This window comes from Xiphophorus hellerii, chromosome 23 (genome assembly GCF_003331165.1).
Source record: "Xiphophorus hellerii strain 12219 chromosome 23, Xiphophorus_hellerii-4.1, whole genome shotgun sequence".
Classification (NCBI taxonomy): Eukaryota; Metazoa; Chordata; class Actinopteri; order Cyprinodontiformes; family Poeciliidae; genus Xiphophorus; species Xiphophorus hellerii.
Window position 1 is genome coordinate 21003616 of NC_045694.1, and position 11176 is coordinate 21014791.

Here is an 11176-nt window from a genome sequence, read left to right on the forward strand (position 1 = left end):
TGCGAGTTTCACAACAAGCCGCGGAGTTGGCTTCAGTTTCAGCAGTTTTTAAATGAGTTCCATCTCTGAGAGGCAACAAGAGGACAGTTCCTCATTTAGAAACTCATTTTGAAACTGCAGGTTTCCGGCGTGCACTGATGTGCAACCTCACCCATTTGAGTAGCTGGGGGAACACCCCGTCAGCAGGTCTCACTATGCTCTATAATGCTTTATTCTCGCTAACGGCGATCATGTTTTGTCTTAGCCTTTTCCTCGCGCACAGGGTCAGTGTTTTAGAGAAAGATTTTCAGAAACTCCGAGGGGACATAAGTCAGCAATTAAATCAGCAACGTTCTGAGGGAGTCCATGGGAAACTGGCCAAGATGTCTAAAACAAGGGAGGTATGTCAATGATTACGCATTATGGCGTCATCTTGGACACTGTACTGCTGAGATTTATACCATTAGCGAGTATTCAGATAGTGCTGCAATAATAAATTTCCTCTCGATGCTTTGTTTTCTCCCAGGGCATGAAGCAAAGTGTTTTCCAAAGAGCTCAGAGTTCTCTGGAGAGCTTTTCTAGGAGAGTAAAAAGAGAACAGAGCAGCTGCAGAGGTGGGTTTGGAGCCGAGAACTAAAAAATAAAATGTGCTTATTAGTTATGCTTTACACTGTAAAACCCAAGTAGTAGGCAAAAACTCCTCCTGCTGCAAAGCAGTTTATTAACCAACATGCACATACACTTTTAATATGATTAAAATGACACGCATTGTTTGATTTCAAAAGTACTTAAGAGTGAATCAAGTTAGAACCCAACTACGCTGAGTAATTTGAGGTAACTATACATAATACAGCCTGCTCTTAAGGTGTCTGTGAACTTGCCAAGTTCACAAAACTTTAGATATTTTCTAATGTAGACATTATCAGTATAATGTCTGCATTAAGTGAAGCTAACTAAAATTGTTAGTTTGTATTTTTTGGAGGTGAGGTTCTATGAAGTTATTACCGTTGGTTATTATGAGTAATGTTTCTCTTTCCTGTTTGATTTGCTGACAGCTAGTCAGATGGCGGCTGCTTAAAATAATTGAATGAGAAACATGTCAGTGCAGTACAACACTATGGTAGCAAATATTAACATTTACAATCAGCAAACTGTTATGTTTGGTGCTGCTTTTTAAGCCAAGCAATGTCTTTTCCTATGTGGAGTAACTTTGGGTTACATTACTTCGAAATGTATGGTTAAGGGCTTTTTTTTTGCCTTATTTTAAATTTTAAATAATTGTACATTTTTAAGAACACTAAAAGATCTTTTAACAGACTTGGTAATCATGTATGTTGTCTATTGTTCCATACTTACTGAATCTCATGGAGATTTTTCAGATATTATAGAACAAATTAAGTAATCATTTTATAGTTGTTAATAATTAAAAATCTATTAATTATTTTAAGCACAACTAACTTTTGTTCCATAAGTGGAAGCAAGATACTGTCTCCAAAGTTTGGACGGTACTATAATAAATTTTAAATTAATTAGTCAAGACAACACATTTAAGTCATGAAATGTAAACGTGCATTTTTTCAAAGCAACTAAGTTTTTATCAAGTGCCGATATTTGATGGAACTTTTATAGACTACCTTTTTGTGAAAAGCCAAGTTATGGTAACTTGTCTCATTTATGAGTTGAGATGTGGTGCTGGGTTTTACAGTGTAATGTGGTAGTGGGATCAGAAATGATATCTTCACAGTTAATAAAATTAAAGCATGATTTTTATCTGCCTCTCTTGCCAGCTCCGTTATCATTCCTACAGTTGAGAGCTAACACTAACAAACAGCCAGAGAGAAGAGGTAAAACTAAATTCATGTACTTGGCCTCAGTTCCACACCTTCCTGCCATTATTTTTGAATAAATGTGTTTTGCCTTTCCCCCCAGGAAATATAACTGTGATCCCCTGGACTGTTTCTGCACAGCGAGGAAATACAATTTCACAGAGGGAAAATAGGATCGTTGTCCAAGAAGATGGTTATTACTTGGTGTTTGGACAAGTATTGTGTCATTCCAAATGAAGCGTAACTAAGTTGATATTGCATATGATTTATTCCAAGTATTCAGCTAATGTTCTACTTAACTCACAGGTTTTGTTTCAAAGTCAAAGCACAGTTATGGGTCATGTCATTCAAAGCTGGAGCTCCACTGAGGGAGAGACGAGACCCACAGAGCTCTTGCGCTGCCTGCAGGATATAACAGAGGGAGCTTATGACAATACGTGCTACACTGCAGGTCAGTGAGACCAAACAGCTGCTGCTTTTTGTTACATGTGAGCAGACAAATTCAAGGGTTCACTAAGAGTTGCTATATTTTATAGTAGGCCAATCTTTGCAGGCCACAGTGCTTTACAAAGATTAAGATATAAAAGCAAGATAATATGCATTAAAGACACAAATTTTATTGTAATTCAAAGAACTGAGGAAAACAAATGGGTTGTAAGCAGAAATTTATGTGGTCAACAATCCGAGCTGCTCTAACGAGGGCCGTCCTACCGCCGAAAAGAACAGGTCCAACTTTCCAGAATGTCAGAATGAACCAAATGTAGCACAATAACATATCACAAGTCTAAATTCTTCCAAGGCCAATCTTTTTACCAATATTTTATGTGCAGGACTTTTATGATGTGATACTGACTTTCTGTCGTTCTGATCATGAGTTATTTTGGATAGCTCACATGAAAAGCTAATCTGGTTGTTGAAAGTACTTTAAAAAAAAAAAAAACTCCTCATAACTTGTAATTGTAGGGAATGTGCACCTGCACGAGTTATTCTGAATACCACAAGCAACAGTTTAGTTAGTAAAAGGAACAACTTGGGAGGTCATTTTAGTCTTATTCCAGGTGAAATTAAACGAATAGTAAAAAAAATGTTGATATCTGAAAAGTGTTATGTCAAATACCCACGATGCTAATTAAAGGAATTATCCAATTATGGCTATTTGGAGCTGTAAGCACCCACATGAGTTAGGACAAAAGTCATTTGTTCACTAATTTGTCCTGAGAAGAATAATGGTTGAAATATGTAAAATGTTGTGGGATAATTAAAAACTCCTGCTGAATGTCTAAGAGGTTCCTATTGATCTGGGAAAGAAGGATTTATGAATACTGGACTGAAATAACTATAAATTCTTAGCATAACCTTTTAAGCTTTTGTAGATACAATAAACGTTGTATTTCCAAATACAATTTTAGATTTAGAAACTTTGTTTTTATGTTAAGTTTTACTATTAGGAATTTGATTTCAGATACCATTGATTTTAATCATAACCAGGAGGACATCTAAGCAAGAAGGATGAGATAAGAGTGTGCTATGATTATAGAAAATGACCTGACGCTGTCAGTGTAGCTATGAAACAGGAGGAAAAAAAGCTTTTACCTAAAAAATGGTTCCTATTCTTTAAACCTGCGCCTCTGCTCTTGTATAAGTCAGCTCGTCTTTCAGCACCGACCCACATATTTAAGTAGTTACACATAAGAGTGAGGAACCATAACAATTACTCTTATGGGCAGATGTTTTCGCTAAATGATTTAATGCGTGTCGAAATACATATACACTCTTCTTTGAACTGTGTTCTAGTCAGGTTGTGTCAGGCCAGCCGCAACATGATATATGTGGATAAAATAGCAGGAATCACAGCCATTTATGAAGTGAAAGGTAAAACTTTAAAAGTATTCAGAAATAGTTCTAGAGCATTTTTTTGTGCCATGCTAGAGCTCGAGGTTAAGTTATGAAATGTCAATTTACTCTCAAAATAAAGCATCTAATAAATGTGTATGTTAAGCAAAACTATAAAGTAGATCATTATAATTTTTAAATATGATTATCCGGTTTTAGGTACGTGTCTAACCAAACGATACAAATTTCTTTACTGACGAGACAGCAGCCTCAATAAGCCCCTAAATCAGGGGTGTCAAACTCCAGTCCTCAAGGGCCACTGTCCTGCAGTTTTTAGATGTGCCACAGATACAAAACACTGGAACGAAATGGCTTAATTACCTCCTCCTTGTGTAGATCAGGTCTCCAGAGCCTTGCTAATGACCTAATTATTCTATTCAGGTGTGGTGCAGCAGAGGCACATCTAAAAGTTGCAGGGCAGTGGCCCAGGACTGGAGTTTGACACCTGTGCCCTAAATTATTAAACACGCAGTAATATGTAAAATTTATATTTTTTTAGCTTTACATAATGTTATAATGTTATTCCCTCATTAAAAATATACTTGGAGTGTTGCCTTGATTCTTTTATGCATATTTGAGAAATCCTTTAATCTCCCGTGGCAACCACTGAGCTGTGCAAAACGCCTTGTGGACCGAGCTCTTTTCTCGGAGCTGCAGTTTGCAAGTTTCCAAGTTACTGACTCACAGAGTACACCTCCCCCGTGACTTTCCCACTCAGCTCCTTCAGACTAGCCAGCAGCAATTAGCAAACACCTGGTGGAACTGAGCTCATACTTCTCAGATAATGGCAGGTAAAATGTTGTTAAAGGGTTGATAGGGAAACACTGTTGTGATGATGTCCTGAAGGCGGAGTTTCAGAAAGAGGAGGAGTTTATAGACAGAGCATTTTCATAACAACTGAAAGTAACAAAGTTCTTGATTGTGCTATAAAATGCCACTGTACCCAGAAAATGCATAATACTGCCCCTTTAAAGTTGTTGAAAACCTATCCAGACTAGTTCAAGGATAATGATAAGTTGTTCATCAAGTTACATTTTATCTGTAAGAAAATACTGAAAAAATGGGAAAACATATAAAGAATAAAAAGGTATTTCAGTTTGAACCTACAGACAACCTCACATGTTTCTTTGTTCCAGGCACTGTGCACTTGCTTCTGGGTGAGGAACTGGAAATGATGATCCCTTGTCGACCATCGGCTCTGATCTCTCTGGAGGCTGACTCGACCTTTTTTGGTGTCATACAGCTAAACTGAAACAAGTTCACATAAATTAATGGTGTTACTGCAGGAAGTGGGAAACTGCCACAGAGCTGTGTGAAAGGATGCAGATAAACAACTATCAGCAACAGGAAAACAGCTGGAAACTTTTCTAAGTGTAAACAATATGCACACACAGCTAGACATTTAATTTGAGCACATTTATAATGTGGGGGGAAATAAAACTTACATTACGAAGGATTTTTTTAACCAAATCAAATGAATGTTTCAATTATTTGTATATTCACTGTAGATTATTTGTATATAACATCGCACGAGGTTGGAGCACAGGCAGAAAGAAGGATTTTTGACCATTTCTGATCACCCAATCCTGAGTCTTCTCTTATGCTCCCTTCAGTTCAGCTTGCACCACTAGTTGTCCATAGATTAACTGAGAGAAATGGGGAATTACTAATTTTGTGTCCGATCAACAATTTCTGTGTTGATGTTGTCAAAAATTTGGGATAACTTTGCTAGGACATGGTATTTCAAAAAACACTTTAGGCTATAACAGATCCTTCACACTTAACAGTAGGAATAAGGTGTTTTGGAGAGTTTTTGTTTTACCTCCCTCAGCTTTGTGCTCACTGTGTGTTGCGGCACAGTAAATGTGGCTTAAAGAAATGAGCCTTTGTGAAGTTATAATGATACCCCACAGAAATACAAACCTCCTGGATAAGTAATTTGAAGTAAAAAAAGAAATATTCAGCATAAAAAAAACCTAATTTGAATTCTTTATCCTTAAAAATGTATATTTTAAAACTTTTTTCCCCTGTGTGGTTGTCTGTTGCTGCTCTTTTTCTGTCCCACTAGGACCTTTCATCACTCTATTTTAAAGTGTCTCTTTATACCTCGCCGGTCCCTCCTGCTCCACCAACGCGTTGTCTGTTTATTTGTTCCTCTCCTCTATTTTAGGACTGATTTCCGCTTTCCTCAGACTTTGGCAGGAACAAACAGATGTATAAATTTATATCACATTGTAAAGGCTTTACTTGGCTGAAATAAAGCTGCACAAGGCAATGTAAATCTTGCAATGTCTTTAATCCATTAAAAATGCGTATATAATTCAGCTTATGCAAGTGTCATAATTGTTAACCTTTTTACACTTCTTTTTCTTTTCCCAAACTTGCAAGAAACTAAATCAAAGAGATGAGCATATGTGTTGGAAATCCATATATATATTCTAAATTAAAGGAGATCTGTTTGCTTCATTTTAATAAAAAGGGAGAGATAATCAGTAGTCTTTGTCTAAAAATAGAAACCACGCTCTCTGTATCTATTGTCCACAGCTGTTTACTCTGTTGCTTTTTTGTGAAGCATGGGCTATAAGAGGTGGTGTGTGTGAGCTCTGAACACAGCAGGGGTACAGTATAGCAGAGCAGACACAATGGTTAGACATACGTTCTCTAATCTTGTACTTCTTTGGTCAATTACCCTTGGCTTTTACAGACCTGGAGGGACTCGTCATGCTTCAAAGGTAGGCTCAATGGCAGATTCTTAAAAGAGATCCATTTAGGCCCGAATTTTCTTGGGACGTGTAGTTTATTTTAACCATGATTAATGTTCATTTCATTTCAAGAATCAGTCCTGGAACAATCAGAACCTCTCCTCTGTCCCTTTGGATCTGGATGTAAGGCTCCGAAGGCTCGACCTGTCAAATAACTTCATCACGCAGTTACATGCTTTTGCTCTGCCGTGCTTGGAGGAGCTTGACCTGAGCGGCAACCAGATGGATCTTATCTCCGAGGCGGCTTTTGGAAACCTGGCCCGGCTTGAACATTTGAATTTGTCCAGGAATCGACTGAGCGTCAGCCTTGGCAGCAACAGCAAAGCCCTCAGATCCCTCGGCGGACTCAGGAGCTTGGATATATCAATGAACGGCTTGAGTAATGGCGCTGCTGAGCTATTACTGAGAAACAAGTCTTCCCTTGATCAACTTAAGATGACTGGTAATGTTTTAATAAAACTGTCACCCAGCCTGTTTCGAGAGAGCAAAAGTATAAGGAGTCTTATTATTGAGGATAATCTGATATCAGAAATAGCACCGCAGACGTTTGAACCACTAAGCCGATTAGAATCTCTCAACTTGGCAAGAAACAATCTTGCATTTATCTGTGATTTTACGTTGCACCAGGTGAAATATCTGAATCTCAGCAGAAATTCAGTGGAGTTCTTTGTTACTCCAGAGGACGCTGTGTTGTACAATCTTGAAGTTCTGGACCTCAGTCACAACAAGCTGTTATACTTCCCAATCCTACCAAAAATGAATCGACTAAAGTATCTACATTTGCAGAACAATTTGCTTGGTGCTCTGGATTCAGAGGCTGTGATGGTAACTGAAATAAACTCTCTTTATCAGAGCGCTGTAAATGAGCCGATGCTTCAAAATAATTATTTTCATGCAAACTGGAGGCTAATGCCGCTGGTTTACATTGATCTGAGCTTTAACCGCTTTGCCTCTTTTCCTCTTGAGACGCTGAGCTTGCTTAACTCTTTAGAAACACTCAATTTTAGCTACAACTGTTTGCAAAACATAAACTGGGATGTTAGAAATTATAGTGATCCGAGGCAAGTTCGTCAGATAATTTTCCATTCCTTAAAGCACCTCGACTTGCAGGGCAACGATCTGACCCATCTGCCCCTGCTCTTCCTCAAGACACTCACACAAATCGAAACACTAAATCTACAAGACAATTCATTGCAACCGTGCAGCATTTTGAGTGGATCTTTGTCAAAAAATCATATAGATTTTGATTATTCCTGCACTGCATTTGGGCAGCTGAAGACTCTTAAACACCTCAATCTTAGAGAAAATGACATAAAAATACTTCTGCCAAATGCCTTTCAGGGGACCTCACTCATTTCCTTAAATCTTGCCAAAAACCTCCACATGCTAATACATGAGATGGCACTGGAAGGTGTGCAAACAACTTTACAGTCTTTGATAATCAGTGGGATAAACATAAACAGCTCGGGTCTGTATTTACCCTGCATGCCTGCATTGACTGAGATCAACATATCAAACAACAAACTTAATGCAACACCTAGCAGCTTAGGGTGCTCTCCTCTTAAAGTAATCGATGTAAGAAACAACAACTTTATGACCCTAAACTATTCTTTGGTTGAGGCTGTATCCACAAATCTGACTACAGTGTATATTAGTGGCAACCGTTTCAACTGCTGTGACAGCAAATGGTTGACAGTCATGAATGACATGAGGGTTAAGCTGCCTGACATTAGTCAGGCCAAATGCTTTACACAAGTGAGGAACTTGACGATGTCAGAATACCTAAAAAGTCCTTTGTTTTACTGTTCCTTTGAAAGAAATGGGCAGGGAGTTCATTTTGGAGGAATGGTCATAACGTTGTTATTTGTGACTGTATTGTCATTAGTGCTCATTTTTTTTAGCAGGAAGCTTTGTTGCACTCAAAGATCTTCTGTGGTGTGATGTTTACAAAGTCTGCACAGTGTAAAGCTCTAGCTAAATGTTGAAATACTGCTCTTTCTACAACGTGGAATGATTATGGAACATACAATTGCAATAATGTTCAAAAAACAAGACCTGGGTGGTTTGAGATAATTTATTCTTGGCGTTCTTGAATCCATGGTGTCAAAAAAATCTATGTTTGTACAGAAAGTAGTCTGTTTGATAATGGGTGATTTGTGGAGCTTTAATCAATAACTGATCAACTTTTAAATACTTTTTGATTGTTGTTTTTATCCTTCCCTAAAGGATACCACAAAATATCATACCATTTCAAGCCATAATGCTCATTTTTGTGGATAGTAATGCTGGTGAACCAGCAGCTTCTAGTTTATAACAGGCTTAAGCCTTTGTGGTTTCGGTGATATTCTTATACATCCCAACCAATAACCTTTCACTTTTTTGGTCAGATGGTTGAAACTTGTTTACAACTGGTTGCTCCAACATGACAGTGATCCCAAATACACATTAAAAATGGTTTAGCTAACTAGCACAAGATGCTGCTTGAAAATTGGAATTGCAGTCCACAGCATTATGTGATCAAGCTAACAAGCAGCATGACGAGGGACTGTCAGGCTGATGGCTAGCTAAATAAATAAATGACTAATTGTTTTCTCCAAGTTCCAATCGTCAATTGCAGAATAAGCTGTTTAGCGCTGGCAGAGACATTTTGGCAAAGATTTTCCTGGGTGCAATAAAAACACTCAACCATGCTGCTCAATCTGAAAATTAATTTTCAATACAAATGTGGCACCACTTAGAGGGAAATAAACTTATTTCCAGCGGCATAAAACAATCAACAAAAAGCATTGTTTGAGAATTGTGTTTACTTTTTAAGCGGAGGATGCTTGTATATATGCTGCTGATTGGCCATGTGCGAAACACCCAAATGTTGTTTATAAGAATCCCTGAAATTGTATGTTGTTGCTTATAAGTATGTATGATTTTTAGTTTTAATAAAAGTTTAAAATTAATATGACAGTAATGTCTATGATGAGTGCCTGTTAACCTCTGACCAGAACTTTACGTTTAAAGTCAGCAATCAACACTCAAAGGCAAACTGGACAACAGATCAGATTTCCTGATAACTCCTGGGAGTTTCACTTTGCTTGACTCAGAAAAGTGTCTGCGAAAACAATTTTCCTTTTTGACTAAAGGAAGCAAAATTTCCTGTATAAGTTGGCACATGTAAAGCTTTCTGCACATCTGTACAAAACATGTCACTTCACATCACCAACTCGGTGCAAAAGTTGTGATTTGAATCGACACCAAGGCTCCCAAGTTGTGTTGATTACAGAGGAACAGATCCGCTGCCCGAACTTTGCGAAACATTTGTTAGCATATCAAACTGCAGCTTGAGCTGAAATACTTTTGATATGAAGCCTTTCACAAGATTCCCAGAATAAAGAGCGGAGAAATCCAAGCAAGAATCGTCAAAGGGAAAATAACAGTAACACTTTCAGTATGAACCCTTGCAAAAATGATATACAGTTCTCTTCAAAAATCAAACATCAATCTGAGTTTTCTAACAGACGAGGATCCAACCCTGGAAGATGTAATTCTGCATCAGTCTTGCTGCACTTAATAAATATGCTGTACTTAATTACCGCAATATGTTGGCAGTCTTTATTTAAGAGTCTGAATCTTCTGGTTTAATACCTACAGATAAATCACATGAAGTTGGAAGTGGATTAGTTTCACTTTCTGTGAATTTCAGTTTCTATGTTTTTGTTTTTGTTTTTTGTTTTGAGCCCAGCAGATGTTTTCCCCGTGAACCATAAAATACAGTAGAGTAAAAAAAAAGAACAGCTGTGTTAAAAGGCAAAGCTTTTGTGCACTAAAATAAATACAACATAATAAATTATTTTAAAAAATAGTTTCCACCTTTTAAATGACTTATGTCCTGTACAGTAAAGCCAAAACAAGAATAAAGGAAATCTGTTAGCATGGAAAATGTAAAGACCTACTTGCATAACTTTGCACACACTTAAGCATATTCTGCTGAAGCACTTTTAAATGTATTTATAGCATTCATTCATCTTGTGTTCACACATATTATTTTTAGTGAATTGAATTATCATAAATAAAATTCAGCTGTGCTAGTGGCGTTCTCCTGACTTTTTCTTGGCTGGATTTTTAAAGTTTTGAAAGAGGTTGCAAAGAATCAGAAGAATCATAGTTTAAAGGTATCAAGCAGGAAAGAAGAACCTCCTCTAAAGAATACAAAACCTGTTCTGAAACCTGGTGGGCACAGTTTCATGTTCTTGGATTATGTGAAACATTTTTTTGTTTTGTTTTGGGGGGGGGGGGGGTTTGTCAAGAAAGATGAACATTGTCAAATATCCATCAGATTAAGCTCAACAATCTGAAGAGGAACTTTATTTTCCATCATCACATTGAATTTAAATACACATCCAAGTCAACATAAGAATGGCTCTTTCTGTGAAGAAAACTAAAGCTTTATAACGTACCAGAGTCCAGTACTAAATCTGAGCATAAATAAATCTTGGTGGTAATCTGGACAGGAGTGTCGAAAGGTGTCCTCTTTATTAGGGAAGAGAAGGCAGTTTTTGCCAAGTCAAGATCTGGCATGCTGGCAGAGCCCTTTGAAAGAAAATTTCCAACTAGAAGTAAACCAAACGGTGGTTAAACAAAGTAATTATGTCAGTAATCTTAAGCAACTCCTTTTCTTTGGCGAAAGAGCCAAAGAAAAGGTTTTTTTCTTTTCACTTTACTAGT

At 37.4% G+C, this 11176-nt stretch overlaps 2 protein-coding genes across 2 annotated transcripts; both read left to right on the forward strand.

The window, feature by feature from the left end:
- The first annotated feature begins 31 nt into the window (after window positions 1-31).
- On the forward strand, window positions 32-6018 carry LOC116714673 (tumor necrosis factor ligand superfamily member 13B-like). Its single transcript, XM_032555365.1, has 6 exons — window positions 32-380; window positions 506-593; window positions 1767-1823; window positions 1909-2021; window positions 2112-2256; window positions 4835-6018. Exons 1-6 carry the CDS (start codon window positions 138-140, stop codon window positions 4948-4950), a joined length of 762 nt encoding a protein of 253 aa, XP_032411256.1. The 5' UTR covers window positions 32-137; the 3' UTR covers window positions 4951-6018.
- A 92-nt stretch (window positions 6019-6110) lies between these two features.
- On the forward strand, window positions 6111-10539 carry LOC116714671 (transforming growth factor beta activator LRRC32-like). Its single transcript, XM_032555361.1, has 2 exons — window positions 6111-6430; window positions 6533-10539. Exons 1-2 carry the CDS (start codon window positions 6341-6343, stop codon window positions 8399-8401), a joined length of 1959 nt encoding a protein of 652 aa, XP_032411252.1. The 5' UTR covers window positions 6111-6340; the 3' UTR covers window positions 8402-10539.
- The last annotated feature ends 637 nt before the right edge of the window (window positions 10540-11176 follow it).